Source organism: Auxenochlorella protothecoides, assembly GCF_000733215.1.
Source record: "Auxenochlorella protothecoides strain 0710 unplaced genomic scaffold scaffold37, whole genome shotgun sequence".
Classification (NCBI taxonomy): Eukaryota; Viridiplantae; Chlorophyta; class Trebouxiophyceae; order Chlorellales; family Chlorellaceae; genus Auxenochlorella; species Auxenochlorella protothecoides.
In genome coordinates this window covers 118,493-131,249 of record NW_011934458.1, presented here as the reverse complement: position 1 = coordinate 131,249, position 12,757 = coordinate 118,493, and the positions used below count along the sequence as shown (strand labels likewise).

Here is a 12,757-nt window from a genome sequence, read left to right as displayed (position 1 = left end):
CTTGAAAGAAGGTTGCTGCTTCCAATACAAGAGATGGGGGCGTGCAGCCCCGGCCCGTCTGTGCACCATCGGTCAGCCTGGCAATTTTCGAAAGTGACCATGAAAGCCATGCACGGACACGATTCCTGGACCCACCGAAGGATCCGACAGGGGGGACGCCTGATGCCTGATGAGCTCTCCGGCGTACATAATCTCGCTACTCCTGTTGTAGGCCACTGACAGTAGCGCGAAACCCACCAGCAGGCCAATGACGAGTTTCCTCTCGCCTAGCAGTGCCCGGATGGTCCCCGTAGCTTGGGGTTTCACGACCACCTTCTTCATCGTCTGGCAGCGCCCGCTAGGAGCTGAGACGCGCCAATCAGTACTAGAACCAGGGTCTGGGGATGTTTTCCCTCCGATAGCTTCAGCGAGAGCCCAGCGGGTGACGTGCTTGATTCCTCCCACCACGGAAGTCGCCCAACTACTTGTGCGCGAGTGAAGCGAGAAGGTCTCACTTAAGAATGGTTGTAATTGAGCAAGCTCGGCGATATAATGTGCTGGGAATCGTCCAGTCGTGCTTCACGTCGTTTTCTCGCAGTTTGGTTGGAGTTACTCCTCACCTTGCAGAGGCTACTGCCTCGAGAGCTTCACGGTCATCGGCGCAATGGATTTGGCGGCCTGTCTTACACGATCAGCATTCATACATACACAGCATTGTGTCAGGCAGCACAATAGCCCAATTCGTTGGCCAACACCATGGTCGTCCAGGAATGCGCGGTGTTTGACTTGACGGTGATAGGTGTCCGGCCCGCGCTGCGCCGTGCAAGACGCGCAATCCGTACGCGGGAAGGTACTTGTCGTCACCATTCCCGTCGAAGCACATTGCAAAAAGTCATAGTGGACCAAATTTATCCTTCTTGACAGGCATGTTGCTGGCCACGCCATCCTTCACAGTGATGCTTGCTCTGCTGTACGGCGCCAACGTGCCCCCCTACAACCCGCCGGCATGGAATGCAATGGACATCCGGGGGACCCCTACTTCAATGGAATCTGGCATAGACCAGGGTCGACGAGCTGTAGACGCTCGTCGCAGCCGACAAAAACGTTCCGCACTGCCTCCGCGGTCGGTTTTGGGAACTTCCGAGCAGTTAGACTGCACACCGCTGGGAGCTCCTTGCCGGACCGAGTGGCCTCCTTGCGACATTGCGCGTCACTGCAACGATTCCCTCAAGGTTAAGGAGAGGGATGCATCACAGAATGTCGATTGCTTGAGAATTGGCGCAGCCGCGAATGGTGTACACTGCCAACGACAACCCGGATACGACCTCCGCAGATCCACCACCGCTCCCGCCAGTCCCGAATTAAGAGCAGCACTTGCAGTCATCAGCTCCCCACTGGATGCCAGATACCAGGAACCCATTCTGGAAATACCTGAGGGGTTCAAGGGGTCGATTGGCATCCAGGACCTCGTAGTAGGGCTGAGCAGCCTCCATGGCTGCCACGGGCTGACAGGGGTGGCGCGTCCTGATGGCATGCACCAGGTCTGCCGTGGTCTCCTCAGCCCTGATCGTCGTGGTGATAAGAGGGTGCCTCAGCCAGTCCGACGCAGGTGACAGGCATCCCGGGGGGAGGTACCGATGTCCTGCCCAGTCATCCCGGCTGCACAGGGACACACATTGCCATGGCCACTCTCTGCCAATGCCTGCTCGGTGCAGGCTCCTACACCGTCAGCTGCCAGTATCAAACACCCCACCCCCTGCCAGTATCAAACACCCCACCCCCTGCCAGCTCGACTCACGCATAGGAGCGGGGGTGTGCCCCTCCATGCCCCCAGTCCACCGCAGCAACGCCCCACACGTCACAGTTCTCGGTCTGCTGCAGTCCATGCACCGCAAATAGCGTGGCCAGGTAGTGCTGCCGGGTTGCCGAGGTAGAAAGGATGGAGGCACGTGAGGGTGTGGCGGGTGTGGCGCACCAATGGGCAGCTGTCGCAGGAAAAACCTCGCGAAAAACTCGGTGGCAGGTATGCGTGGGCTTTTGGCAGAGCCATTTACGCCCCTCTCCCCTCCCCCCCCCCCCCGCATGAAATACGGAAGGCAAGACAGCCATCATCAGCGCCAGCAACTGATCGGCGCATTGCCGGGGTTCTCATGCGGGGCCCTTTGCTGTGGCTCTGGCTGCGTTGCCCACGGCGCCTGCGGAGGGTGTGCAAGGTGGTTGTGGTGGATGAGCATGGGCCTGCGAAGCTGTGATGCGGCTGCTACACCGCCCCGCATGCCGTCCACTACAGCCGGGTGCGTCAGGGCGTGGAAGAGCTGTAGCTTTGGGGACAAATCGATGCACAGGGAGGGCCTGCAGGGGCTCTGTCTTCGAATGTGATGCGAATGGGGATTGATACGCTGGCGCTCACCAAGCTACGTTTGGCCGGCAGAGGGCACCCCACCACAGCTCTCGGTGGGCCACCGCCCTTGCCTCAGAGCACAAACCGTTTCTATCGAGTGGGTCGCCATCAAGGCAAACCATTGTACCGCACATGGAAGTTCATGTCTTTGAAGTGCCAAACCAGGCGGCGCAAGGTCGGCAGGGGTATTTGCAGCATTGGGATGTGCAGATCGTTCTCAATGTGGCTAGTGAGATGGTTGCCCCCATGCGCGGCATGCCTCGCGGCCTGCTGTCCACAACTACCAGGACCGGAGCACCATGCAGTCCCCTTCCTATGCTGGAGCTCGGAGAATTCCCCAAGCATGTTGTCATCCATCACACATGGCCCCTTCAGGAGGTGTTGAGCCTCCCCCATCCTCATCACAACCAGGGTGTCATAACTTGCAGACACCTTCAGCACGCGAGGGGGGGCCCAAGAAAGCAAGGGCAGACGGGCACCCGCAGGAAGCAGTCAGGGCTGCACCTCAAGACTACACGCCCATTCTCCATTTTCCCCACCACGTCAGACCAGCATGGCCCCCACACGGTGCAGGAAGAGGTCAGAGAGCGCGCGGCGCAGTTCCGGCAGTAGTCGTGGCGGTTTGGTTCGTCGAGACACTACTCCCCTCCTCCCTCCCCCCCCCCCCCCCCCGCCCCATGAAATACATGCCGCTGAGCCCACCTCGTCACTGTAGCAGTTCCTCCACTTGTTAATATCGGGGTCCCAACCGCTGTAGCAGTACGCCTCAAACCTAGACAGGGAAATGGAGACGATGCAGAAGTCACATACAGCACCACATTCAGAACGGTGTCCAAGGTCGGCACGCAGGGCGGGAGGCAGCCGCAAAGATGGGCAGGGATGGGTACAATAGGCGCCCTCTTCCGCTCCCACAAAGCTTACAGGTCCCCACTGCTCACTGTTTGAAAACATGAACGTCCTCCAGCACCACCTTTGCATGCTCCCGCGTCAGCATGAACCTGCATGTGCGCGGGAATGAAAGGATATGGGTCCCCTACTACGATCAAGCTTGTCCCCTGCCCGCAGACAGGCTGCTCCTCAGCTCAGGAGCCTGGACACCAGAGCAATGCTTGAGGTTCGAACACTGTATCACGCATGCCTCACGATGTTGGCTCACCATTGAGAAGCTTTCCGCCAGTGCCTGATGCCCAGCTGGTCGGACTGCGGGGAGCAGGAATGCATGGAGGAGGCATGGCCAATGGTATGGAATCAAATGGTCTCCCCAACTAGAAATGCACGGCCTTATCGGCGAATGACAGCATCACCAGGCACGGTGCTCTGTAGCACCGACCTGTGCCCCGCGCCCTCCACTTTGGTCCCCCCCCCCCTCCAAACCACACGCCCACCCGCATGGCCTTGTTCCATCTGTACTTGTCCTGCGCTGTGGCAGGGCAGGCTGAGGTCTTGGACAGCGTCTCCTGCATCAGCTGGTGGTGGAAGGTGCGCGCGTCGTAGAGGGGGATGTCGCTCTCGCTCAGCAGCACGAAGCGGGTGTTGGCGGGGTCGCGGAAGGCCTCCCAGAGCAGCAGGCGCGCCGCATACACCAGGTTTATGCTGCCCCAGGAGGTCTCCGTGCGGGCCGCGATGAGCCTGTCCCGGAACAGGGGCTGGATCTCCGAGGCTACATAGGCAGAGGAGGGGGGAGAGGGGGGAGTTGGGTGTGTGGAGAGGGTAGTTGAGTACTGCGAGGGTGGCTTGGGATTGTGCAACTAGGCCATGGGACAAGGGAGGGGCCCAGCCAGGGGCCCGCTCAGACATGCAGTGGATCCGGCTCCGATTCAAGGAGATGAGTATACATTGCTGAACTCTTTGCCCCTCCTCTGCACGGTAACCCTTGTCCAATCCGCCACCCCCCGACCAATCACCCAGCTGTCAACCCCCTGCAAGTGTACGACCACCGCAGCTCCCCCTCCCGCCACTCGGCCACCCACCGTTCACGCTGGGGGGTGCATGCACGTAGGCAGTGAAGAGGTGCTGCGCGTCTATCATGCGCTCGTCTGGCAGGTCCAGTGCCGCGGTGGGCCCCGGGCCGGGGCAGCCTGCCCGCACGGCCTCGGAAGCCACCCCGGAGCAGCGGGCGGCGGTGCGGGGGACGACGCCGGCCGCAGACTGGAACCAGAGCCTCCAGGCGGGGCTGAGGTAGAGGTCCCCGCGTGTGAGGAAGAGCAGGGCGACCTTGGGTATGCCCAGCGCCTGTGACCGGGATTTGCATGGGTGGGGATACTGGTCTTGGGAGACGAGGATCTGGGCCAGGATACTGTTACTGGCCGAATGCAAAGGGACGGGCTGGTTTTTGTCAGGCAGCGTTGAAGCCGCTGCATGGGGATTGCAGGCAGTTTCAAGGAGCAAGGTAGTCTTCGATTGTACGGACGCGCAGAGTGACACCATGCAGGCTCAAGTCTCACTAGAAAAGCCAGAGTGTCTAAGATATGCCCACCATCCGTCTTTGCAGTCACCTCAGCACAGGCATCTGGACTACTTGGCAGCGTCTCTGGCGGCACGAGGACTGCGGTGGTGTTGAGTGCAAACGGAACTTTTTGGGGAGGGTCTGGTTCGCTCTCCGTGTCCACTCCAGCCCTCTGTGAGTCCTCGTCCTGTGTGTGTAAGGGTTGAGAGGTGACGTCAGTCAGACATTATGGCAATCTATCCACTCACACAACGGTCTGCAGAAGTCGGCTCCACATCACATTGAGCATCATGCCTTGATAAGCATCCCTCCTGCAGCAGCCAAGTCAGATCCTGAGCCCCAATGCAGTGCATCCCCTCCGGCGCTCTCTCCAACCACCGCTGCCCATTGTCCCTCCTCTTGAAATCTCAATCAATCAGTCACCAGGCCACCTGTCCCTCACCTGCACACTCAGCTTTCCCTGCACATGCATGGATCCTGGGAGGCTTGAGTCCCCAGCCTGTGCGGCATCCAGCTCAACCGTCGCCGGGCGACCCCAGATGACTAGGCCCACCGTCGCCATTCCTATGAAGACCAGCAGCATGCGGCGGAAAGCTGTCCTTGACCTCCAACCCACCAAACCTCTACGGGGGCTGAGCAAAGCCTTCGGGGCCGGCATGGTAGGCAGGCTCCAGGGAACGGCCCTGCAAGCGCTGTCAGGGGGCAGTGGGCGCACTCTCCATGCCAACGACTCTGGAACGTTCCGCCAGAGTCAGAGGAGCGGGCCTGGAATGTCCCTTTCAGAATCCAGTGCCTGCATGGAAGCAGTGGGCGTGGTCCTGCCCTGAGCCATTCGGACGCGTGCTTCCCTGCCGGCACCCAGCTGCCCCGTCCAACACCTGAATCGCGTAGATGCGGCACGCGGCCAGCGTGTCGCCCGAAACCTACATAAACAATGATTGCGCACCATTACTAGTCTATAGCTGATTTACTTGACTGAGCCTCGCCGTGCGGAGGTATCTTCCAGCTTTCGAGTGTGACGGCAGGTGGAGGCTTGTCTGCTCATGCAATCTCAGGGGACCGTGACTCGCAGACCTCGAGCTTACAGCAGGATAATATTTGCAGGACACCCGTCCAAGCACAATTTTCTGCACTCCCAGTGAGCCAGAGGATGCCTCTGGAGTCAAACCCTGTGCCTCGTGATCGCAGGCACGCGCTGTTTGATTCGGCATGGCCCATTTCCACCGTCATCAACCCACCCATGGGGTCCAGCAAAGATAAGCCCAAGAGCTGAATGTTACAAAAGGTAATTACAGATTTTCCATGCCAAGGGAGGCACACCTCCTGTTGTAAAAATGAGAAAAGGAATGGGTTTTCGTTTCTGATATGGAGGGCAATGCCCAGCTCCAGAACTGGGATCCAACGCCCTTTGAGAAGGTGCTCTGGCGCCCCATCCACTGGGACGTGGGCGAATCACGCTGCTCCTAGGACAGCGACTCGCCGCCTTGCTCAGCGTGTGCAGCGCACACGCCGGGGGCCAGCAGGTGGAGGCCGTTGTTGCAGTCCGTGAAGAGCGTGGCGGTCTGCTGGACCACCTCCACCGGGAACTTGCGCGCCGTGACCTTGCACAGCGAGGTCAGATGGCTCTCGTACTCCGGCAGGGGCACCTTGCACAGGCCGCTGCGTGGTGTGGGATTTTGTTTTGGGCGGTGTCTCAGTATGCAAAAGGCCGGGATGGACTTGAGGCAGGGGAACGACCACCAGGCTGCCTCGACTGCATGATAGACCTCATGCAGGGGCACATGGGACTTCATGGCCAGTGGGAGCTTTCTTCCTCAGACTCTTCCCCTCCCCTCCCATTCCCCACCACCAAACCCCCCACACCTGTTGAAGGCCTCGTCCACCTTGACAAACATCTTCTGGGCCGCCTCCCACGCAGACTGGGCATCGCAGCCGTCCTGCGGCGACCTCAGTGCCTCTGTCAGGAGCGCGGGCGTGACGTCCTCTTGGCTGCGGTGAGAAGGTGAGAGACTGTGGTGAAGGGTGGGCATAGACATACTCAGGCAGGCTGCAAGAATCAGCGACTTGGACCTTTGATGAGACTTGGATCGTTGTATCCCAGAATGTACCCTGGAGCAGCATTCGAATCGCAGTGCTCCAACGCACACCCTGACACACCAACCTGTAAGACCGGGGGTGGGCACCGCCACTCCAATTTGTGGCGGCCACGCCCACCGCGCCGCAGTTCGAGTCAGTTTGGATCTTGTGCACGGCAAATAGGGTCGGCATATAGTGCTGCAGGGCAGGGAAGAAGGGGGGCCGAGGGGGTTGCTGCGTGCACGGTGAGCCGGAAACTGCACCCTTGGTCCCACTCACCCTCCCTCCACAGCAGACCAATGAAGGAACCCTAAAACGAGGGTCAGTACAACAGTTCCCACCTCGTCGCTGAAACAGTCCCTCCAGCGTCGGTAATCGTTGTCCCAGCCGTACCAGCAATGCTCCTCAAATCTGCCGAGGTGTGACAAAGCGGTGATTTGGCTGGGGCGTGGTGGAAAAAGGGCGCCTGACGCGCGACACAAGGTGCCATTCTTGATACACACGCGCGCCATTGTACACAATATTCGCAACGTCAAGCCCGACGAGCAATGTTTACACACAAGCCCCAGTTTCCATGCTTCTGTGACCAGCCAAGCGATTGTCTTCATTTGCAAACATTTCCCACACCCAGCACGATTTGTGCCCCCTTTCACGCCTTCCACCCGGCTCACCTCCTGTAGACTTCTGTGTCCCCCAGGACCAATTCGGCGTGGGGCCTTGTCAGCATGAACCTGTGGCCAAGTGCGACGTGGAAGGGAGGGTCATGCACCTACAATCAGTGAGGGAGGAGCATTACAGCAGGAACCCTGACAATCACCCATGTGTGAAAGTGTATACATTCAGGACCAATGGAAGGCCGAGTACCCTCTCTTCGTGGTGCCCTGCAAGTCCACTCACCACTGTGTGCTCTTCCGCCAGTGGTACGCCTTCAGGTTTGCGCTCTGCTCGACGAGGGATGCATGAAGCCGGTGAGGCAGTCTCGCCCATAAGTGGCCATGCAGGGTTGGGTGACACAGCCTGTATCCCATGAGACATCACCTCCATGGGGCCAAACATCCTGATTCCCTCTTTCTCACCCTCATCCGCCACGTCCAGCGTCTTCGGTCTGTGCGGCTGTGGGCGCAGCCATTGACGCGTGAGCCCTCCTCGCTGACGAGCTGCAGAGTGGGGAGGGGAGAGCGGCAAGGCATTGGAACGTGAGCGGGGCGGATGGTGGCGATAGAGTGTACTGACGTGGGCATGAGGCTTGAGATTGAGCATTGGTTCCCCGATCAACACCCGAATCAAGCAGGTTCACGTCAAGGACAGGAGTGCGCTGGGGCCCCGTACCACCCAGGTGGGAAGCAGGGGCGCCGTTTCCGATCCCCATGTGACCACACTCTACAACCCGCCCCCCCCCCCCCCCCCGGACCACCCACCTGCTGGTACATGGTCATCGGGTCGTAGAGGGGGATGTCGCTCTCGCTGACGAGCATGAACCTCTGGTTGGTGGGCTCCTTGTACGCCTCCCACAGCAGGTTGCGCGCGGCCTCCACCAGGCCGTGGGACCCCCAGGCGGCGTCGATGCGCCTGCTGACCAGGCGCCCCTGGAACAGGGGCGGCAGCGAGCTGTCCTGCACCCCGGGCGGCGCGTGCACGTAGACGCTGAACAGGTGCTGGGCGTCAATCACCGCCGCGTCGTCGTCGCCAGCGCCGGGCCCGGCCAGGGCCTGCAGGGCGCAGAGCGTGCGCGCGTCGCCGCCGGGCGCGGCGCCGGGGGCGCAGGCCGCGGCGTGCGCCGGCGCGCGGGGCAGGACGCCCGCCGCCGACTGGAACCAGAGGCGCCAGACGGCGTGGTGGAAGAGGTCGCCCTTGGTCAGGAAGAGCATCGCCACCTTGGGGATCTTGAGGGCGTCGGCGCAGGCGTCGCCGCTCCTGCTCCAAACCTCGGCCGGCGGGAGCTCTGCGGGGACGAACTTTTTCTCGGGCTCCCCTGCGAGCGGTGCGGCGAGAAGGGGATTGAGTGAATCTGAGGATTGTGTTGAAGGGATTCCTAAGGGATCTGCAGTCTCCGACAGATGAGAATAGGAAGGGATTTGGAGATGAACCCTCCCTTCATCACACCACTGACATGACCGCCCCTCCCCGAGAGGGGCTTCCCAAAGGGGAGCAGGACACCAGAGCTGGGACCTGCAATCCCTGAGCACCCTCGCCAAGTCACTTGACCCCCCGCTCGACGACCCCACTCCAGCTGCTCGACCATTTGCGACTGGGGCTCCCTCCCATCCCACCCCGGCCCAGCTGCATCCGACCCGACGATCCTGACTGCAATCCTCACCCTGAGTGTCCGCAGCCTTGGCTTCCGTCGCATTGGTGCTGTTTGCAGGCACCACCACCATCCACTCCCGGATGGACTTGGAGGTGGAGTTTGTGAACTGGCTCAGCGTCGCCACGATCGAATCCGCCAGTGAACTTGCCGTCGTAGGAGCGGGGCCGTTTGAGAACTTGCCCGACTCCACTCCATCGCTGGTGGCAGCATCGGCAGGGCCGGCCAGGGTCCCCACCTGGCGATCGTGGACGAGGCGGCTTGTCGTTGCATACACGTGGGAAAGAGCATGGGGCATGGGCAGGCCTGCCATCCCATGCAGCACATGGCATGCTCACTCCACCCGCCCAGCTCTGGCAGAGTAAGCCAGATGCGAATCACCGGCACCCGCTTCTCACCTGCAGAGTGGACCCTTGACCGGCGGCGGTCACCACCTCGACTCCAGAGTGCGCCGTGCCCATCAGTTTGGCAACATTGAGGCTGCACAGGACGAGGACCGCGAAGAGGGCCGCTGCACACCACACCCGGTTGCTGTACCACTTGGGGGTGGCAGCCGGGAGGGCTGCCGAGGGCATCTCCGAGCATGAGGCACTGGCGGGAAGGCGCGCATAAGACGCTGCCCGGGAACTCAGGGTCTTGCCAGCAGCGCGTTGTGGCGTGGCGGCCGCAAGATCGGGACCACTCTGGCTAGATGGGCTGCTGTCGCCAGAGGTGGAGGCCTGGCGAGGTCGGGCCTGCATCGCGTCCTTTGAGAGCAGTACTCCGAGGGTTCAAAACCTCGTGCGGGGTCAGAAGCTACGCTCCCCACGGGTGGGAGGCCCCCAGCGCCTCACTCTTTGCCTAAAAAGTGCTGTAATGAAGCACTGCTTTCTTAAATGCCTAGCAGCGCTGCGCTCGGACCGCGAAGCGCTTTGTTTTCTGTCGTGCCGTCCGACGAAAGGGAGCAGCGCTCCACAGTCAGGGCTAGATGCTTCGATCGGACCCACTCCCTGAAGTATACAAGTAATAAAGGTGCATGGCACATCAGAGAGAGAGAGATCCGGGTGTTTCTCCACGGGCCCAACAAGAAGCTGCAGCGCGTAGTATGCTTTTTCTCCGCCCTGACCCATGTGGGTTCCATGTGCGTGCCAAATTCAGCGGGGATGCAGCTGCCGTCGTGTCATTTCCAGGAGGTAGTTTTATTGAACAACCAACCGACTGTGGCCTTTTTGCTCGCCTTGAACTCTTGCTCAAACGGTGCCTTCTCATCATTGTAAGCATTCCCCACCGAATTCACACTTTGGGACTTCGGACTGACAGCCCTCTCAAACGCTGTGAATGGAGCTGCATGTGAGGCTTGAATGAACAAGAGTATATTCTGCTTCCCCTCTACGCTGTATGCTGGCAACATTGGACATTGATAGTCAGGAGGTATCAATTTTTCGAAGGCTAGGGACCCTTGCTGAGATGATGCTGGAGCATGGTGTTCATGGTTCACCGGGTCGTGCATGTTGTGTACAGCAACGAGAGCCTCTGAGACCCTCACACCATCGTCCAGAGCTTCATAGGTGCTATGCATCTCAGTCTTGGCTCCAGCACACCCCTTCCACGGTATTGCATCATCATCTTGAGGACACATCTGGCTTTGTGTACAGGTCGATTCTGTTGGTGATTGCCTACAGAATTCTACAGGGAGGAGCATGCCCCATCATGGCAGGAATACCAGCGCCGTCATTGCACTCAAAGGCTTCAAGCCTTCTGCGGACCAGCCCAGATTTTCTTCACGGTCCCGCCAATGCCGTCGCCTGTGAGAGAGAGCTTCATCAACCCAATGAATGTGACGGCCGAGAGTCCAATCACGCCTGCCCTGGCTGGGAGCTGCAGAGCCTTCGGAACGTAGTCGGTCACCACTGTTTGTGGGAGAGGTCCGGGAGAGGGGTTTCGACCACGCGTCCAAGGCACAGCCGGGAGGCACACTCCCCCACACCCACAGAACGCATGTGGACCTGGGATGAGCACAGCAAGACTTCCGCAATTAAACCCAGACCCTGGTACCAACTCCATTGAAGCAACATAATTTATCTCGGATCTTGAGCGGGCGCGCTGCGTGCTGTTCCACTCACCGCTGTTCATCGCAACGTGGCTGTGGAGAGGGAGGACTGCCGCGAGACCCACGTCCGCGAGCTTGGCTGGGAAGCCATCGGACGGCAAGGCCAAGGTAGCGGGGACGAGGCCCGCAAGGGCAAAGTGAGATTTATGGAATAGCTTATACAGGCCCTTGGAGGTGTCGGCATACACGAACCCACTCGCCATGGCTTCTGTGCTGACGTGCCGGAAGCCTAAGTGACAACGAGCAGCCCAACCGGTGGATCCTATCTAACGCACGAGGTGGTTCCCTCAGACTTTGCGGTTTTTATTCTCAGTGAGTTCCTCAAGGTCGTTTCGCTCAACAAGGGCGAGAAAAATGACTGATGTTCCAAAATTCCCGCCACGACAGGAATGGGGACAGGGCTCTCCAGCATGTACTTTTGGTGTATGTTGCAAATGCAAATGTACAATGTTTCTGGTTTCGGGGTCTTGAGCCAAATCCATCCGGGCTTTTTAGGGGAATCCGTTCAACAATGTTTGTGATCGTGCTGTGGCACCCAGGGAATGGGGCTACCTGCGGCACCGATCCGTCACACTGCATCCCTTTCGAATGATGAGTTCAATGCCATTTAACGCAATAATACAGCGAGTTGTGATGAGGACTCTGCGTGGTAGGAGGCTAGACCAAGGACAGGATCCGAAACGAGGTGGAGATCACTTCGAGAGAAACCCTTCCGCTGTGAAAGCAAAATCTACCGAAGAGGATGATCGAATGCATAATTGGGAGCATCCTCATGTTCATATTGCCAGCCCCTGTAGGATTTTCCGTCCACCACTGTTTACTCCTGGTGAATACATGCAAATCCGAAATCACAGGTGCGTGCAGCCACTGAACAAATCGTCCACCGACAGCGACAGGACACAGTTCAGGGAGTCCAAAGGATGAATCCGCATTCACTTCTGCCCAATACGAATATCGCCTAGTCTCTGCATCATGGCCACGGCCGGTCATGAGATTGGTGACCCTTCCGACTGCCTGCGAGCCCATTGGGGACATGCCGAGTTTCGCTCTCTGCAGCGCGAGGCCGTCGAAGCCACGTTACAGGGAAGGGACGTCCTGGTCATCCTTCCCACTGGCGGCGGCAAGTCGGTGACATTCCAACTTCCGCCTCTGGTGGCTCGGGGGGTCACCATAGTGATCACGCCCCTCCTGGCCCTGGCCCGGGATCAGGTGCAGGCCGCTCTGGACAGGGGCATCGAGGCTGCCATGTGGGCGGGGGACACGTCGGACACCGCCCGGGCTAGCATCAGATCCTCTGTGCTGGCCGGGAGGGGTGATGAAGGGGGTCTGCGCCTCCTGTACACCACACCAGAGAGCCTCCGCACGCCCCCCATGAGGTGAGCCAGGCATGTTGAAGAGGGCGCTGCTGGCCGCTCTGGTGTTTAAGAAAAGATGAGGATAATACGAGGTTTGGGGGGGGGG

General features: G+C 59.7%; 5 protein-coding genes across 5 annotated transcripts in view; 1 reads left to right on the top strand and 4 right to left on the bottom strand.

The window, feature by feature from the left end:
* Positions 1-970: 970 nt before the first annotated feature.
* F751_3516 (hypothetical protein) lies at positions 971-1,183 on the bottom strand (the record flags this gene model as incomplete). The annotated part of the gene is made up of 1 exon (XM_011403429.1): positions 971-1,183. The coding sequence occupies one exon, from the start codon at positions 1,181-1,183 to the stop codon at positions 971-973; it is 213 nt and encodes a 70-aa protein (XP_011401731.1).
* Positions 1,184-3,314: 2,131 nt separating this feature from the next.
* On the bottom strand, positions 3,315-9,782 carry F751_3515 (hypothetical protein; the record flags this gene model as incomplete). The annotated part of the gene is made up of 16 exons (XM_011403428.1): positions 3,315-3,378; positions 3,537-3,580; positions 3,766-4,040; positions 4,351-4,612; positions 4,876-5,013; positions 6,335-6,485; positions 6,690-6,815; positions 6,988-7,100; positions 7,244-7,313; positions 7,574-7,633; positions 7,800-7,843; positions 7,979-8,059; positions 8,321-8,611; positions 8,732-8,874; positions 9,220-9,445; positions 9,606-9,782. 16 exons carry the CDS (start codon positions 9,780-9,782, stop codon positions 3,315-3,317), a joined length of 2,265 nt encoding a protein of 754 aa, XP_011401730.1.
* A 213-nt stretch (positions 9,783-9,995) lies between these two features.
* F751_3514 (hypothetical protein) lies at positions 9,996-10,316 on the bottom strand (the record flags this gene model as incomplete). The annotated part of the gene is made up of 1 exon (XM_011403427.1): positions 9,996-10,316. The coding sequence occupies one exon, from the start codon at positions 10,314-10,316 to the stop codon at positions 9,996-9,998; it is 321 nt and encodes a 106-aa protein (XP_011401729.1).
* A 619-nt stretch (positions 10,317-10,935) lies between these two features.
* On the bottom strand, positions 10,936-11,499 carry F751_3513 (Succinate dehydrogenase [ubiquinone] cytochrome b small subunit, mitochondrial; the record flags this gene model as incomplete). Its single annotated transcript, XM_011403426.1, has 2 exons — positions 10,936-11,096; positions 11,310-11,499. 2 exons carry the CDS (start codon positions 11,497-11,499, stop codon positions 10,936-10,938), a joined length of 351 nt encoding a protein of 116 aa, XP_011401728.1.
* Positions 11,500-12,268: 769 nt separating this feature from the next.
* The window catches only part of F751_3512 (ATP-dependent DNA helicase Q-like 3), a gene marked incomplete at both ends in the record, with an annotated part of 5,379 nt that continues 4,890 nt past the window's right edge, over positions 12,269-12,757 (top strand). The window contains one exon of the mRNA XM_011403425.1: positions 12,269-12,672. Within this exon, the coding sequence (XP_011401727.1) occupies positions 12,269-12,672 (404 nt within the window). The remainder of the gene's footprint in view (positions 12,673-12,757) is intronic.